Consider the following 13,999-nt stretch of genomic DNA (forward strand, 5'->3'; position numbering starts at 1 on the left):
TTTTACTGCTCTCCCTTGAATAAATTTTTATATTGTATAGACTGATATTGTAAACCATGTTCTTAAAATTTTTCCCTTCTATTCCTTTAAGTAATACCTTTAGGTATTATTCTCTGCTTACTCTAACAACACAAATAAATATTTTGTCCCTCTATAGCGAAGTGATACAACTAACTTAACAAACAAGATGGACACCATTTTTGCTTTTAACAGGATCTTGCCCTCTGTAGTTTTTGATATTTTCTTTTGGAAAAGGTTTGGATCATCTGTATTATAGTGACACAAAAAAATTCTAAACCTGGATCACAATTCAAGAACATATATAAATAATAGAATAAAAAATGTCATCTGTCCTACTTTTATCCTTAAAATGTGACTGATTCAACGTTCCTGAAAGAGATGAGCTGCTGACAATGACTTAGTCAGTAAAAACACTGCTGGCAGATGTCACACAGTTGCTTTCTGTGCCAGATGTTTACACAGAACTACCTGAGGCCTTAGATGTAATATGAAGAGTTAAGTCCTCATCTATTTGTTTTTCAAAATTTTTACTTGTATAGCCAGAATCACTGACCGCATAAAACCAATAGTTTTATTTGAATATTACACTCTTAATTCTTTGAGATTGAAGTACCAAACTCCTCCTTCTATTACATGCAACAGTATTTATTCTTTAATAAAACAAAAAAAAATCCACTATTTTTACACATACAAATTAAATGCAAAGGACTCCAGTTGAACCTCCTGTGTAATAGTATAAGCATCCATATATATATGTGGAGCTACTGTAATTGAAAAACAGCATTCAACCAATGGTAAGAAGAGTTTCTGATTTAAATTTTGTTCAATATCTTATTCAGATGATAAAATAAACCAAAATATCTTGATATTTATTTCTGAAAATATTATTGTATCAAATGAATTTCTTACTTTATTCTGACCCAATACCACTTGTTTCTAATGTCAGTCATATTCTTGTTACTACAGTCCGCCTACTCATAATTCCTTTTTGTGTTATGTATGAAACATGATGGACAGGACTGCTGATGGACAAGCAGGATACCCTCTCATGAAATGAAAACCAACCACCTCCCAACACCAGGGGGCTTATCTCTAGTCAATTAAATTTGATGATTTTATAGTTTACAAACAGCAATAGCTTTAGAGGTCCTAAAAATAATGTGAATATTGACCTATATGGAAAAAGGCACTGAATGTATTTTTATTTGACTTATTTCTGCATCATTGTTAATCCTGCGGTGAAAACCATAGCGGGTATAAATCTTGAGACTTTAGGTGTAAAAACTACTGCAGGTAAAATTCCTTACTTTTTCACTAGCCGTTATGAGCAAGACGCAGACTGTCACCTGAGGGAAGTCACCAGTTTTCCAGAGGTCCAGAATCTTTAAAAACCCAGGTTATTGCTTCTCATGACAAAAAAAGAGTAAGACCTATAAACTTCTTTCACATTCTGAGGCCAACTGCCCATATTCTTTGTACAGTTCTAATTTATGATATGGTTTCACTTCTCACCAACCTATGAAAACTTCAGATCTTCCAGGAGAAAATTGTTTACATTTTTTCTATTCTTGAAAGTGGAAGAATTCTTCTAGCACGAGCATTTGACAGAAGCCCCACTTATTTTCCCCCCAAATCAGCCTTACATCACTGCTTGCTGCAGATGCTTGAGCCTTATAGTGACTCTGACTAGACTAATGACCACAGAAACAACAGCAGCTAGAAAGGTAAAGGGACAGGGAGGTGGCACCTCTGATAATTCCTTTCACATTTGCGGCTTCCATATTATTCTCCCAAATATACTTCATCTACCATGCATCTAGTTTAATAAATCCAAAAAAGCAACTAATTCAACAGAAAAACAGCACCGCTGTCTCAGTCTCAGTGTGCAAAATTTAACTGTCTTTACTGTCTAATCCACAATAGAGTTCCAACTGCATTATCCTCCTTAGTTGGTTATATTTAAATAATACTGAAATATATTTTAATAATTTTTTTAAATATTTAAATACATATTTATCAATTTTAATAAATATACTTTAAAAATACTCAAGACTTCATCCAGGAGCTGGATGGCTCTTCCAGAGTCAGTACATTGTGAATTTTTTAATGCAGTTTATCAATAGAATGGGCAGGAGCTTCTGACAAATTATGGTCCCTGCAAATAGAGTGCTTTAAGTCCCTTGCAGAAAGACAGATGGGAATCCCAAGGTATTTTTCCAAAGGAAAAGGGAAGAAACTGTAGGAGCTAGGGGTCAAGGAGACAGAAGAAAATCCTGTTCACTTGTATTGGGAATGAAAATGCTACACAGTGAAATTCCCTTCTGTGTTGTGAGACCTGGGTATCAGTTTTGGCCTCAGTCTGCATCCCCTCCTCCTGGCATATGTAGAAGCAGCAACTTCTTCTAGAACTGTGACCTGGATCCATATCATACCATCCTCTATTTTATCCACAAAGTACCACAGCAAGGGTTTAATTCAAGTGCTTTTCCCACCTCTCTCTTCACTGTGTTGCAAATATATTTCAAATGTTTAATCTGGAATACATGCAAGTTTGAGTAGCTTCATTAGTGTTAATTTCAGAAACTGTTAAAAATAGGATAAATGTACCTTTTGGAAGCATATATTTTTACTGCAAATGGTTCTGTAAGTTTTTTGCGATAGTTGTTTATTTTCCAACAACATATTATAAGTATGGAATGATTTCTCCAGGGAGAACATGAAAGATGGATGAGGTTGTAATTTTTTTTTAATATATAACATGGAGAAGATGTTAGAAATGTAAAAAAACCAGGCATGCCTCAGGCATGATTCTTAAATTAAGTATTTCATCAGCCTTCTCTAGCTGTTTCAGTGTGGTCTGTTTCCTCAGAAACATTATTTAAATTTTTTCCCCTCATATGAATCATGAACAGACAGGGAAGGGAAAGTAGTTTTATTTTGGTTTTATACCAATAAAAAAAGTCCTGAAACTCAAGCATGGCTCTAGTACATTTTATTTTATATATATATATATATATATTCTTTTATGTATATTTGTTTTCCCCCTAAACTCAAACATGGTTCCTAGTATAATCCAGCAGCAAAGAGCATGTAAGAAAGTATTCTGCAAAGTACTTCTGCCACAATATTATTTCACTTAGTACTGAAATGCCACAGAGTCCTTGAGCCTTATCACTGCACCTGGTTGATTGTCCAGTTAGACTACAGGTTAATTAACATCCATCTTTTATAAAGATGGATAAAAGATACATCTTTATAAAATCAGCCCTTGCTTCAGAGCAATTCTAATCTACCAGTGGTCTGTCTACTTCTCACAATCCTTGCAAGCCCATATATAAAATGTTCCTTTTAAAGAAAGCCACAAATAAACCCTTACATAAAAATCTCTGTAGCACTAAAATTCCATTTGTTAAACTATGTTCTATCTAGTTGAATACCTTTTTTATAACACAGAATTGGAAAAAAAAACATTTTTGGAGTGCTTTACAAAAACTAAGGTTGCCCCTGCCCTACGAAGGGAAATTTATTACTCTGAATGTCAAGAGACTTTTCTTCATGTCTGCCTCTCAAATGATAAGCAAATCTACTGTTTAGGGAAAACAAATTACAAAAGGATGTGAATACTAATCATCCAATTCCTAGATTTTACTGTTCACTAGCACTTAAATTTATTCCATAATTTCCTTATAAACAGAACACAGAGTGCCAATTTTGCCCGTTCTTTCCATCAGAGCTGAACTGAGAGAATGGTGAAAAGGAGTTTCCAGCCCAGTCATAATGACACCATCAAAACAGGGGCAACGTTGCGATATGCAAGCAGCTGTGCACTGAACTAAATCTTCGTAAACAAAAACAGAGGAATCCTGCAGATATGTTATCTATAATGAAACAAATTTGCTATACCATTCAACATAAGAATTATCTTATACAGATACACATAAATGAGCAACAAATGTGTTTTGTCTGAATGACAAACCTTGAACACTTGATTTTTACTTATAAGAAAAGAAAACAACAAACCAACCAATGCAACAAAAACCAATCACACAAACAAACTGGAGGTAAATGCTTACACAGCAGAAAAGGAGCTATCCTTCTTTGGTTTCTTCTTTTCTCGAGCATCACTAAAATCGAGAGCAGCTTTGTCCATTCCTAGTAACTCACTGATCCTGTCACGGCCATAGAACTCACCATATTTATCCATGACCTAAAGTCAGAAGCAATATTCAAGAATAGTCATCAGTTGGGTAGACGAGCTGTTATTAAGCTTGGTTCTGAAGACAAGAGGTTTAAATATATGATATTTCTCATCTGTTTGTTTCCATCTGCTTATCATATCAGTCAGTAATGCATTTTTTTTCTGCTCAATTGCAATCAATTCAGTAGGGGCAAGAGGTGGGTGCCACACAATCACAGAATGGGTCAGGTTGAAACGGACCACAGAAGAGTCATCCGGTCCAACCTTCCTGCTCAAGCAGGGTCATCCATGGCACAGGATTGTGTCCAGGCTGTTCTTGAATATCTCCAGTGAGGGAGACTTCACAACCTCTCTGGGCAAAAGATGTATGAGACATAAGATGTTTCTACTCATTTAACAAAAACAGGAAGAGTAATGTTTTCTAGCAGCAGGAGAATAACTAAATCTATATCATCACTGACAGAAAAAAAACCCACTGTGAAGTCACACAGAAAAGAGATGTTTTGAATATCCTATCTTATGAAAAGCTCTGATTAAATAAGATTTCTCAAAGACAATATTTGATCCTTGTTATTCATTTTAAGAAAAAAAACCCCACCATACTTATTCTGCTTAAATAGGTTTTTAAATAACCCAAATTTCTTGATAATTTTAAATTTTTTTGTCTTTTAAGAGGAACTGTTTCATTTTAAAATAGGAATGAAAAATGTCCTCTCTTATAAACTACTCCACTTAAATATTATATGATTATTTTTATTAGTTAATAATGCAATAAAACTATAACACACATAAAATATGGAGGAGTCTAAAGATCGTGAACATAGAGTTACAGCTAAAAATTATTTTCAGGGAATTCAAACTATTCCCCATCTCTATCTTACAAAATTTAACATGTTTCAAAAGAAATTTGTCTGGAAATGAACATTTACTTGCTCTCATTCTCACTGAACACAGAGCTCCTTCCTAAATATTATGTGTCTCTTCTCATTTTAAAAAGAATACTCAAAGAAATACAAAATTTTGGATAACAAGATCATAACTGAGTTACTCCTGAAAGTGAGGTGGTAGTTTACAAGCTTTCTAATAAGCAATGTTTTAAATTTTTATTGACATTTTTGGAGATATTTAGGGGCAAGCCTTCTTTGTAATATGCCTGAAAGCAGTGCTTCATAACCGGGGATTATTCTCCCAGTTGGGGATTAAGGTACAAATATATATAAAAGAAAAAATTCTTTGCAAAATAGTGTTATTTGAAGGCACTTAAATCTACGTGAGCAGTTCCTCAGCCAAAGATAAAGTATCACATCTTCCACACAATTCAAAACCATTCTCCTTTCCTTTCAATAGGAGCCTTCCTTGACCTAGTACCTTGATGGAAGCAATGTGGAATTTTATTTTATTTCTTGAGTACTCTGTCTAAGGTACTCCCTCCTCTTTGCTTAGATAAAGACAGATAGAAATCTGTATATAACAAAATATGGAAAAAAACCAGTTTCAATAGCAAAATGAATACACGATTCAAGAGAAATTTTTTTTTAGGTTGGCCTAAGACTGTTATAAAGCAGAAGAGCTAAGAGCATTAAAAACGACATGTTTCCAAAAGTATGACACAAGATTGGCATTAAATATTGTGAAGGAGAGGTAAATCCAATCCAGCAACATGAAAATCCTCTTTTTCAATTGTGACAAAACACACTAATACTTGTATTCTTGCTGTAAGCTATGGTACAAACATTAGATTTATTTCTTCGGAGCAAGCTGAGAAAACATTTGAAATAGCATTAGTAAGCAATGAGTCTCTGCTTAGAGAGGATTTTTTGAGAGAGAGATTGTTAGGTTATGTGATAAACACTCACCTGCACACCCACAAAGGACCACAGAGACACAACGGTTGGAGGAGAGTCCTAAGAATACCTTGCCCAGTTAGTCCCAGGGCCATCAGCCCATTAAAGGCCCATTTCCTTGAGCCTAGAGGAGTACAGGGGCACGATGGCAGGCAGGAACCCGAATTGCAGACACCAAATGAATGGATGCTCTGCCTGGTCCCTCCCAGGGCTGTCCCAGGAGAGTCTCAGACCCAATGTTCCAAATCTGAAACCCACCAAGGTAAGTCCTTGGTAGTAACTCTCCAGGTAACCTTCCAAGACTAAGAGGATTACTGCCAAGGAATGTATACATTATGTATCCCATAAATGAGTTGTTACAGGGAGGAAGCAAAGGTGGAGAAAGGGATGGATTTAGACGATTTGGGGAGGCAAAAGTGTGGGAAAACAGAGTGGCAAGGGACAAAAAGGGCCAGATGCATGTTCTTACTTAACTCTTCTGTTAAGTATAATTGTCTGACTATGCCCTGTGCCTAAATACTTTAATCTGTCCTGTCTTCTTATTAATTCCATTCTAATCTATTGGGTGAGGGACTCTCTATTGTTTGTGTATGGAAGTGAATACATAAATACACAGAGACAAACCATTTTACACAATTTTCAATAAGCATACAGATGTATATAGAAATTCTTCACATAATTTCATGAATGTATTTGAAATCCTGTTTTATACAACAAACTGTATGTAGAAAGAGTTTGAAAGAATAACTACCCAAACCACTCAAAAGTTGTTGTAAGAATGAGGTGAAAAAGGAATTCTGGTCATTTTAAAATGGTAAACATCAAAATTTACACTGAATTGAAGTTACTTTTCAAAGAAATGTAGTATGCATTTCTTCAAACACGAAAAGAAATATGCATCAGAATTTTATTTCACCTTCGTATATGTTTTTAAAAATAAGCCTTACCTTTCTTTTCACAAATTTGTCCCAGTAGTTATTTGGAAAAGACCTGAAAAACACAGATAAACAAGATTACATTTTAGACAACCATGAGAAGGTGCAGTAGTTACTAAGAGACCATAAAAATTACATAGTTTGTTTCTAAGAGGCTCTTTGTAGTGTCTATCACCAGGTAGTCATTTGTGAAGCTGCCGGAACAAAGGCTGCCGAATGGTGTTCAGCCTACCATGTAAATGTGGTTTGAGAAGAGTAGCAGAGGCAATGCCTGCAGACAGGGTTCTAAAGCAGTTACACTGCACAGCCCCACCAGGCAGAGAGTCAGAACTTTAAATATGCTTCTAAAGGAGAGCCTTCAAGAGACACTGAAAGGATGCAAAGCACAGTTCACTCTCGAACTGACAGCAATACACAGCCATCATCACTGTGTTTGCCAAAAGAAACTTTGCATTTTTTTGTCTTTTATGGAACAGAGACAATTTTAAAGCAAAAATCTAGGAATTAATAAGACTAAACAGTAACACTAAAAATAATAGTAATCATTAGCCTAACAGGTGCCTGAAATATTTTGTATATTTTTGTATATCCTTGCTAGAAATATGTCCCTAAAAATTGTTTATTTCAGACAAGTTGGATGATCAAGTATACAGTTGTGGAAATAGAAGAACAATTCCTTGCAAGGTTATAATGAGACAAAGTAAGTAAAAACTCACTGTGTGTTGATTACAAGTCTATCCCACTGTCCCTTAATATCATCTTCTGATGGCTGTTCAGTTATATATAGCCCATCAAATTCCAATTTCCTTGCCACTTCCTTTTCTCTCTTAAAAATTACCAGTGGAACCTGCAGTTGAAAAAAAAAATTACAGGAATTATTTAAAATGCACTGACATGTCTGCAAACTTTTAAGAAAAGGTGGTTGTTATGAAAAGTTATGTATGAAAACTGAACTAAGCAAAAATAGTATTTAAAAAAAAATAAAAGACTTGACAATTGCCCAGAACACTGAAAAGGTACTGATGCACAAGGATTAGGTGATTCAGAATCATTAAACTGCAGTGTACCAAACAGTCACGAAAAGGCAGTCAAAATCCCTGAAAAGGGATCTTTCAAATAAAAATAGCTTTTCAGTGCTATGGATTACAGTTAGTCAAGTGAAAGAGAGCTAAAATAAGATCTTTTTTTAAAATTCTTAGAAACTCTAGTTCCAAAATTGACTTGGGATCACACTTTTGGATTTCATTTTGATACCCAGAGATGCCAGATTTTGCCTTCTATTTGTTAAAGAATTCTTTAGGTTTCACAGGAGGAAACAAAGTGGTTTCACAGCAGAGAGAAAGGAAAACTATAAGCAGTAAAAAAGAAAAATCACATTCCATAGACTTGATTGTTAGCAGCTGAGACACTTAACCAGTAAGTATCAGGCTTTACCCACAACTCTCATCAGCAGAATGACATTCAAAAGTACAGTCTGAGAAGGCAGATGTAAACAGTGGCCCGAGCAGAGTGGATTTTTCTTAGAAATCTGTTATCACCAAAAAATAAACCCTACTCTTCCCTGGAACTATTTCACAGGTCCCCAGAATGCACCCACCCTGCATTACCCACCTTGACTATAATACTATTCAAGAGTGGATATGAGTATACTGAAATAGTAATAATAAAATTAGGACTACTCAAGCAACATGGTGATTACATCAGGTGCAATGAAAATGTTCCAATACTATTTTCCAATAATTAAATGAGAAAAATGTAGTGGATTTCATGCTGAGCAATCTTCTGAAGTAAATCTATCCCATACAGGCCTGTAGTTATGAAGATTTTGGATTTCAAAATCTTCAAGGATAGAGACTGAAACCATATTTGGGCTTTTCTTCAGAGTTTCAGGATTAGAAAGAAGGCAGATTCATTATGACAAATAATGATAACAATGCTTTTCCCTTCCAATTAGAGAATAAATGTAGTTTGAAATAAAATGTGGCAAAGTAGCATAAAAAGTCATAGTAAAAAAAAAAAACCCCAAAACATATGGGGTGGGAGAAGAGAACATCTCAAAACCCAGAAGTCTAAGCTTTCATGTTGCATGGCAACCCATGCAACAAGAAAATGTTGTCGTATTTAGTGGTCTGCAGAGACACTTAAGGTAGAGGTGCAATGCAGTAATATGATGAACATTTCCTTCAGCTAAAAATGCTGATCATGTCTTTAGCACAGAAAAAGTGTTATCAATTAAAAGAGGAAAGTAAAAATATCACGGACCCCATAAGATACTAAAAGGACAAATTAGCAGCCATACTGGGTCATAGCAGAGGTCCATTTAATTTAGCACCATCCTTCACTTTGACCTATAGCTTATGCCTTGGAAGAGTGCAAAAACAGGGGGAGTACATTGCAAATATATTTCTCCCAGGTTCAGAAATTGATGGCATTTGTTTTTCCTAAAAAACAATCAGCATTTTGCCAATAAAAGTCACATCTTTATTTTTCACAGCCCTATCACAAATCTTCTGCAAGATATTCCTCGAAAGATGCTTAAGTCCCCGTCAAAACACCACCACCAGTGTGTGTGTTTATGAAAAGTAGACATTTGTACAGCCACAATATGCAGCAGCAATAGGCCAAAATGCTGCATGCTTTTCAAACAGCTCAGATGACAGACTAGTAATGCCATCTAGCTTCCTCTGGTTATGTGCATTCACACCTGGTCTTTGACAGACACAAGTAGCTTTTGATAGAACTTACTGCTGTAATTGTCTGGCTGACAGCAAATCAGACTCTGGCGTGTAACTTTCTGAAAACCCATATCAATTTCTGTTTACGTTACACTAACAAAATATGATTTCTTTACATGATCTCCCAACCTGCTTAAGTAAGGTTGCTATGACTTTATTTCAATTTATACCACTCAACAGATAAAATAGTTTGGACCTAGAATATAAAAGAAAAAATTCATTTTTTTTCTTACTTTCAAACAGTAATACCCTATGATACAGAAGAATGAGATGACTGTGTGTAGGATGGCCAAAATCCGCAGTGTGGGCTCCATGTAGCCACTGCTTTCTTCCAGGACATAATGCACTGCAATGACCCTCTCATCATCGCTTTCCAGGATGTTCAACTTGGTACTTTCACCATCAGATACCACAGGAAGTTCCTTTTCTTCTGTCACAGCAGATGTGGAGACCTGTTTAAATCACTTAATCTTAATATTCCAGCTGTATTTCCTTTGACATGAGTTTTACAGTAATACAAGCTAAGTAGTATAGCTTAAAACAATGATACCAAGGACAATACAATTGTAAGACTTTTTTTGCATAAAAATATCCACAAAGAATACCTTAGTGAGACCTTTTTTATCTTGTTACACCAGTCTGTGATAGTGTGCTTAGTGTGCTTTTTCTTTTTTTTTTTCCCACTCTCTATCCATTGTAGCAAATTTGGCCCATGCTGAATTTTATCACCTCAAATTTCAGGGCACAGCCCTCTTAGAAGAAACCCAGTCAACTCCTGACAATCCCACATGTAGTCTTTATCTTCAGGGCTTTGTCAGAAACTGATTTGAGTTCAAAGACTCTAGAGTTGTATTAATGATACTGAAAGTCTTGACAAAACCAGTGATATTCTAGGCAGCTTGAGATGATGTGACTTCTTGCTGTACACACTCCTCAGGAGGGCATAAGAGCAGAAGAAAACATCTCAACTGACATAGGTTAGTTTAAGTTGCCAGTGAAGGCTCGTTTTGGCTGGTGCTGTGAAATGGAACATCTGAGGCATGGGTATGCCTTACAGCCTGCTGCCTTTGTTGCAGCACAGAACTTTGTAAATAGATATTTGTGTACTGGAAGTCTATTCTTACTGCACAAAAGCATTTCAGCTCTCCTTAAATTTCTGAAGTGGTAGGATGCAACTACCTGATAGGAGGTTGAAGCCAGGTGGTGGTTGGTCTCTTCTCCCAGGCAATTATCAGTAAGACAAGAGGTCATGGTCTTAAGCTGTGCCAAGGGAGCTTTTACTTAGATATTAGGAAGAAATTCTTTACTGAGAGGGTAATCAGGCATTGGAATGGGCTGCCTGGGGAGGTGGTGGATTCTCCATCCCTGGAGGTTTTTAAAACAAAATTGGATGTGGCACTTAGTGCCATAGTCTAGTTACCACAGTAGTAGTGTATCAAGGACTTGATGATCTCAGAGGTCCTTTCCAACTCGGCTGATTCTATGATTCTATGATGAAGCAGGTATTTAATCTGCAAGGCTAGGCAGTTTTACTGAAGCATATTGCCTACAAAACCTGAATGTTTTCCATTGTGCTACTTGAAAAGTAATATAATATAATGAATTTACCTTATAGAAAAGCAGGATAAAATTGATTGCAAAAGCAACAAATAATGCCAACATCCTCATGTTGTAAAAGTTTCGTGCAAAATAATTCTGAAAATAGAACAGAATACAAATACACTTAGACTAAGAAAGATTCAACCATAATTATTAGGTCCTTGCACAGAGGGGTATTTGTGTTTAGGGTTTTTTTCCCCCTATGGAATTTTTTAATGGTATTTTAAATATTTTTTAAAAATCCAAACAAACAAAAAACCCCTCAACAAATATTTTGAGTGAGGTACAGATTCTCTCCTAATCCACATTACAATAATGGACAAAGGACTTTTTGTTTCACTCCTTGTAGAAAGGATGAAGGATTTCTCATTGCCTCTTTCATCTTTTTCATTGTCCTCTCAATACACTTGGAGACAACACAGAGACATCATAATGTAATAGTAATATAATAATAATACAGAAGTCTCCATTTTCCTGGTAGCTTAATATTCATACATATAGTTACCTTTATCAAGAAAAAAAATTTCTGCATGTAAGTTTATTTTAAATCTTTTTCTATTCCAAAATCATCTGCATTTTTACCAGGTCAGCAAAAATTCATCTGTGACCTAAGTAACATGAGTAGAAAGCTTCTCTGACATTATGATGCAATCAAAAGGATTGCAGAAATGCACCTTTTCCATTCCTGACAATTCAAAACTCTTTACAGCCCACATTGTGAATGCTTAAATTCTCCCATAGGAATTCCTCCATTTTTCAGCCCTAATTATAGATGACTACTAGTGAAAAGTTAAACAAGACTATTAGAGAAAAACTAGAAAAAAGATCAAGTCAAATTTGCATGACTGCTATGTGACTAGCCTTAAAAAAATTAATGTCAGTTCAAAAGCAAAATTTAAACCCCTAATTTCTTAAGATGATTGTGACTGCAGTTTTGTAGTTTTGCTATATTACTCATGTTAGAAGCAGGCTGTACCTAAATAACTATCCACTAGATAAATAGCAAAAGTGTATTACCTTTTGCTTTGCATTTCACACTAGCCTCAGTGAACATGCGTGGAATCTCCTAGCTAATAAAAACACAGATTTTAAACAGTTCTACAGCTAACTCATGGATATCATATTTTACTGAGAGACTCTCAGATGTAGTTTTACTATTTAATTAGTTTTATTTTCTACAGGTTCTGAGAAGTTTGACAAATATTATTGCCATTTCACAAAGAAAAATATCCGTAACATCTTTCTTTATTTGGTTTAGGTTAAGCATTGTATCTTAGTCAATTCTTTTTATAGGAGAGATTGTAATGTCCCAAAGTTTTCTCTCAGGAAAGGAGAAATCCTTCAGGCTCTCTAGCTGTTGTAAAAATTCAGTCATTTTATTCCCAGAAAAATGCACGGATGTTTTCCAATGATGCACAGGCATCTCTGAAGGTCTGAGTTTGGGACAATAAATCTCTTCCTAAGAATTTAAATCTCTTGTCTACTATCTGTTTGTTTCTTTTCTCTAACATTTCTGTTAAACCTTTGCTTTTTGTTCTTTTTATGGATGATGCTGGATAGAAAAATGTGGTCCATCAAATGCTATTTGTCTTTACATTGGTAGAATAATTTGATAGTACATGAGTCTGCCAACAGCTAAACACATAATCTGGAGAACAGCTTACAAGAAGCTTCTGTTGGTATGCAATGATATTCTTCCAAAAAACTGATTCCTGAACTTCTGGTTCTCCGTATCTGTGTGTATGAAGTTGTCTTAATTTCTGTTTCCCTTTGTCTTCCTTAGTTTTCTCTTCTTTTTCTCCATCTTCTCCTCTTAGGACACAAAAGAAACCAAAATAATATGTCATGTTAATGAAAGTCAATAAGTTAATAGAATTGCTAAACATAAAATCAAAATCACACACTGAAATAGGCTATTTCATCTTTTAATGAGGCTCAGTGATGAGTCATGCAGTTCATGCACATGAGATGTATCCCTCTTCAGTCCAAAGCACTGGCAAGGGTTACAGTCTAAGTCTGCAGATAAATTTACTGGTTTGGTACCTTGAAGTGAGAACGTTAACTGGTAGAGGCAGGTAATCAAGAATCTGCCAACCTTATTACTGAAGGGTCTGCTTCATAATTGTGCAGATAAGAGTTGCAGTGACAAAATGTCTGTAAGCTGACAGCTGTATGTCTGTATGAGTGCCCCTATGTCTGAGTGCTCCCCTCCAGCCTCATGCACTTGAACTATCTGGTTCTCACAAATGTTGCAGAAAAGTTTGTTTCTTCTTGCAATTACAAGTCAAGCCTCAAGTTTTAAATTTTTTATTTCTACCCACTCCAGAAGGCAATGGGAGTAAATTTGTGTCAGCATTTGATGTGTGATTATCACCATGCTATCCCATTACAGAAAGCCAGAGTTAGTGGGCTGCCTTCTCCAAACACATGATTTAAAGAACTGTGAATTATTTAGAAGTTAATTTGACCTGTCAGTATGATAGATAAAAAGATCACAGAAGTCCATCTGAAGCCAAACCAGAGTGAGAGAAAACTTCTAAGTTACATTATTAATTTCTCTGTACCTCTCTACAAACAGAATGACTGATGTTTTAAACTGCTTCTCTTCTTAGAATACACTTGACAAACTTTCACTTTCACTTGAAAGTTTGTCGTGTTCAGAGTAGT

The 13,999-nt window shown here is 35.5% G+C and overlaps 1 protein-coding gene across 6 annotated transcripts in view; it reads right to left on the reverse strand.

Annotated features, from left to right (window-relative positions):
• RYR2 (ryanodine receptor 2) overlaps positions 1-13,999 on the reverse strand; it is a 401,127-nt gene that overhangs the window by 12,810 nt on the left and 374,318 nt on the right. For all 6 annotated transcript variants that reach the window (XM_050316682.1, XM_050316684.1, XM_050316681.1 and 3 more), the window contains 6 exons: positions 12,997-13,144; positions 11,342-11,428; positions 9,967-10,185; positions 7,715-7,845; positions 7,011-7,053; positions 4,095-4,228 (listed from right to left, as the gene is read on the reverse strand). In XM_050316682.1, coding sequence (XP_050172639.1) covers positions 4,095-4,228; positions 7,011-7,053; positions 7,715-7,845; positions 9,967-10,185; positions 11,342-11,428; positions 12,997-13,144 — 762 coding nt within the window. The remainder of the gene's footprint in view (positions 1-4,094; positions 4,229-7,010; positions 7,054-7,714; positions 7,846-9,966; positions 10,186-11,341; positions 11,429-12,996; positions 13,145-13,999) is intronic.

Source organism: Myiozetetes cayanensis, unplaced genomic scaffold (assembly GCF_022539395.1).
Source record: "Myiozetetes cayanensis isolate MyiCay16 unplaced genomic scaffold, myiCay2020 scf2-11, whole genome shotgun sequence".
In the NCBI taxonomy this organism is placed as follows: Eukaryota; Metazoa; Chordata; class Aves; order Passeriformes; family Tyrannidae; genus Myiozetetes; species Myiozetetes cayanensis.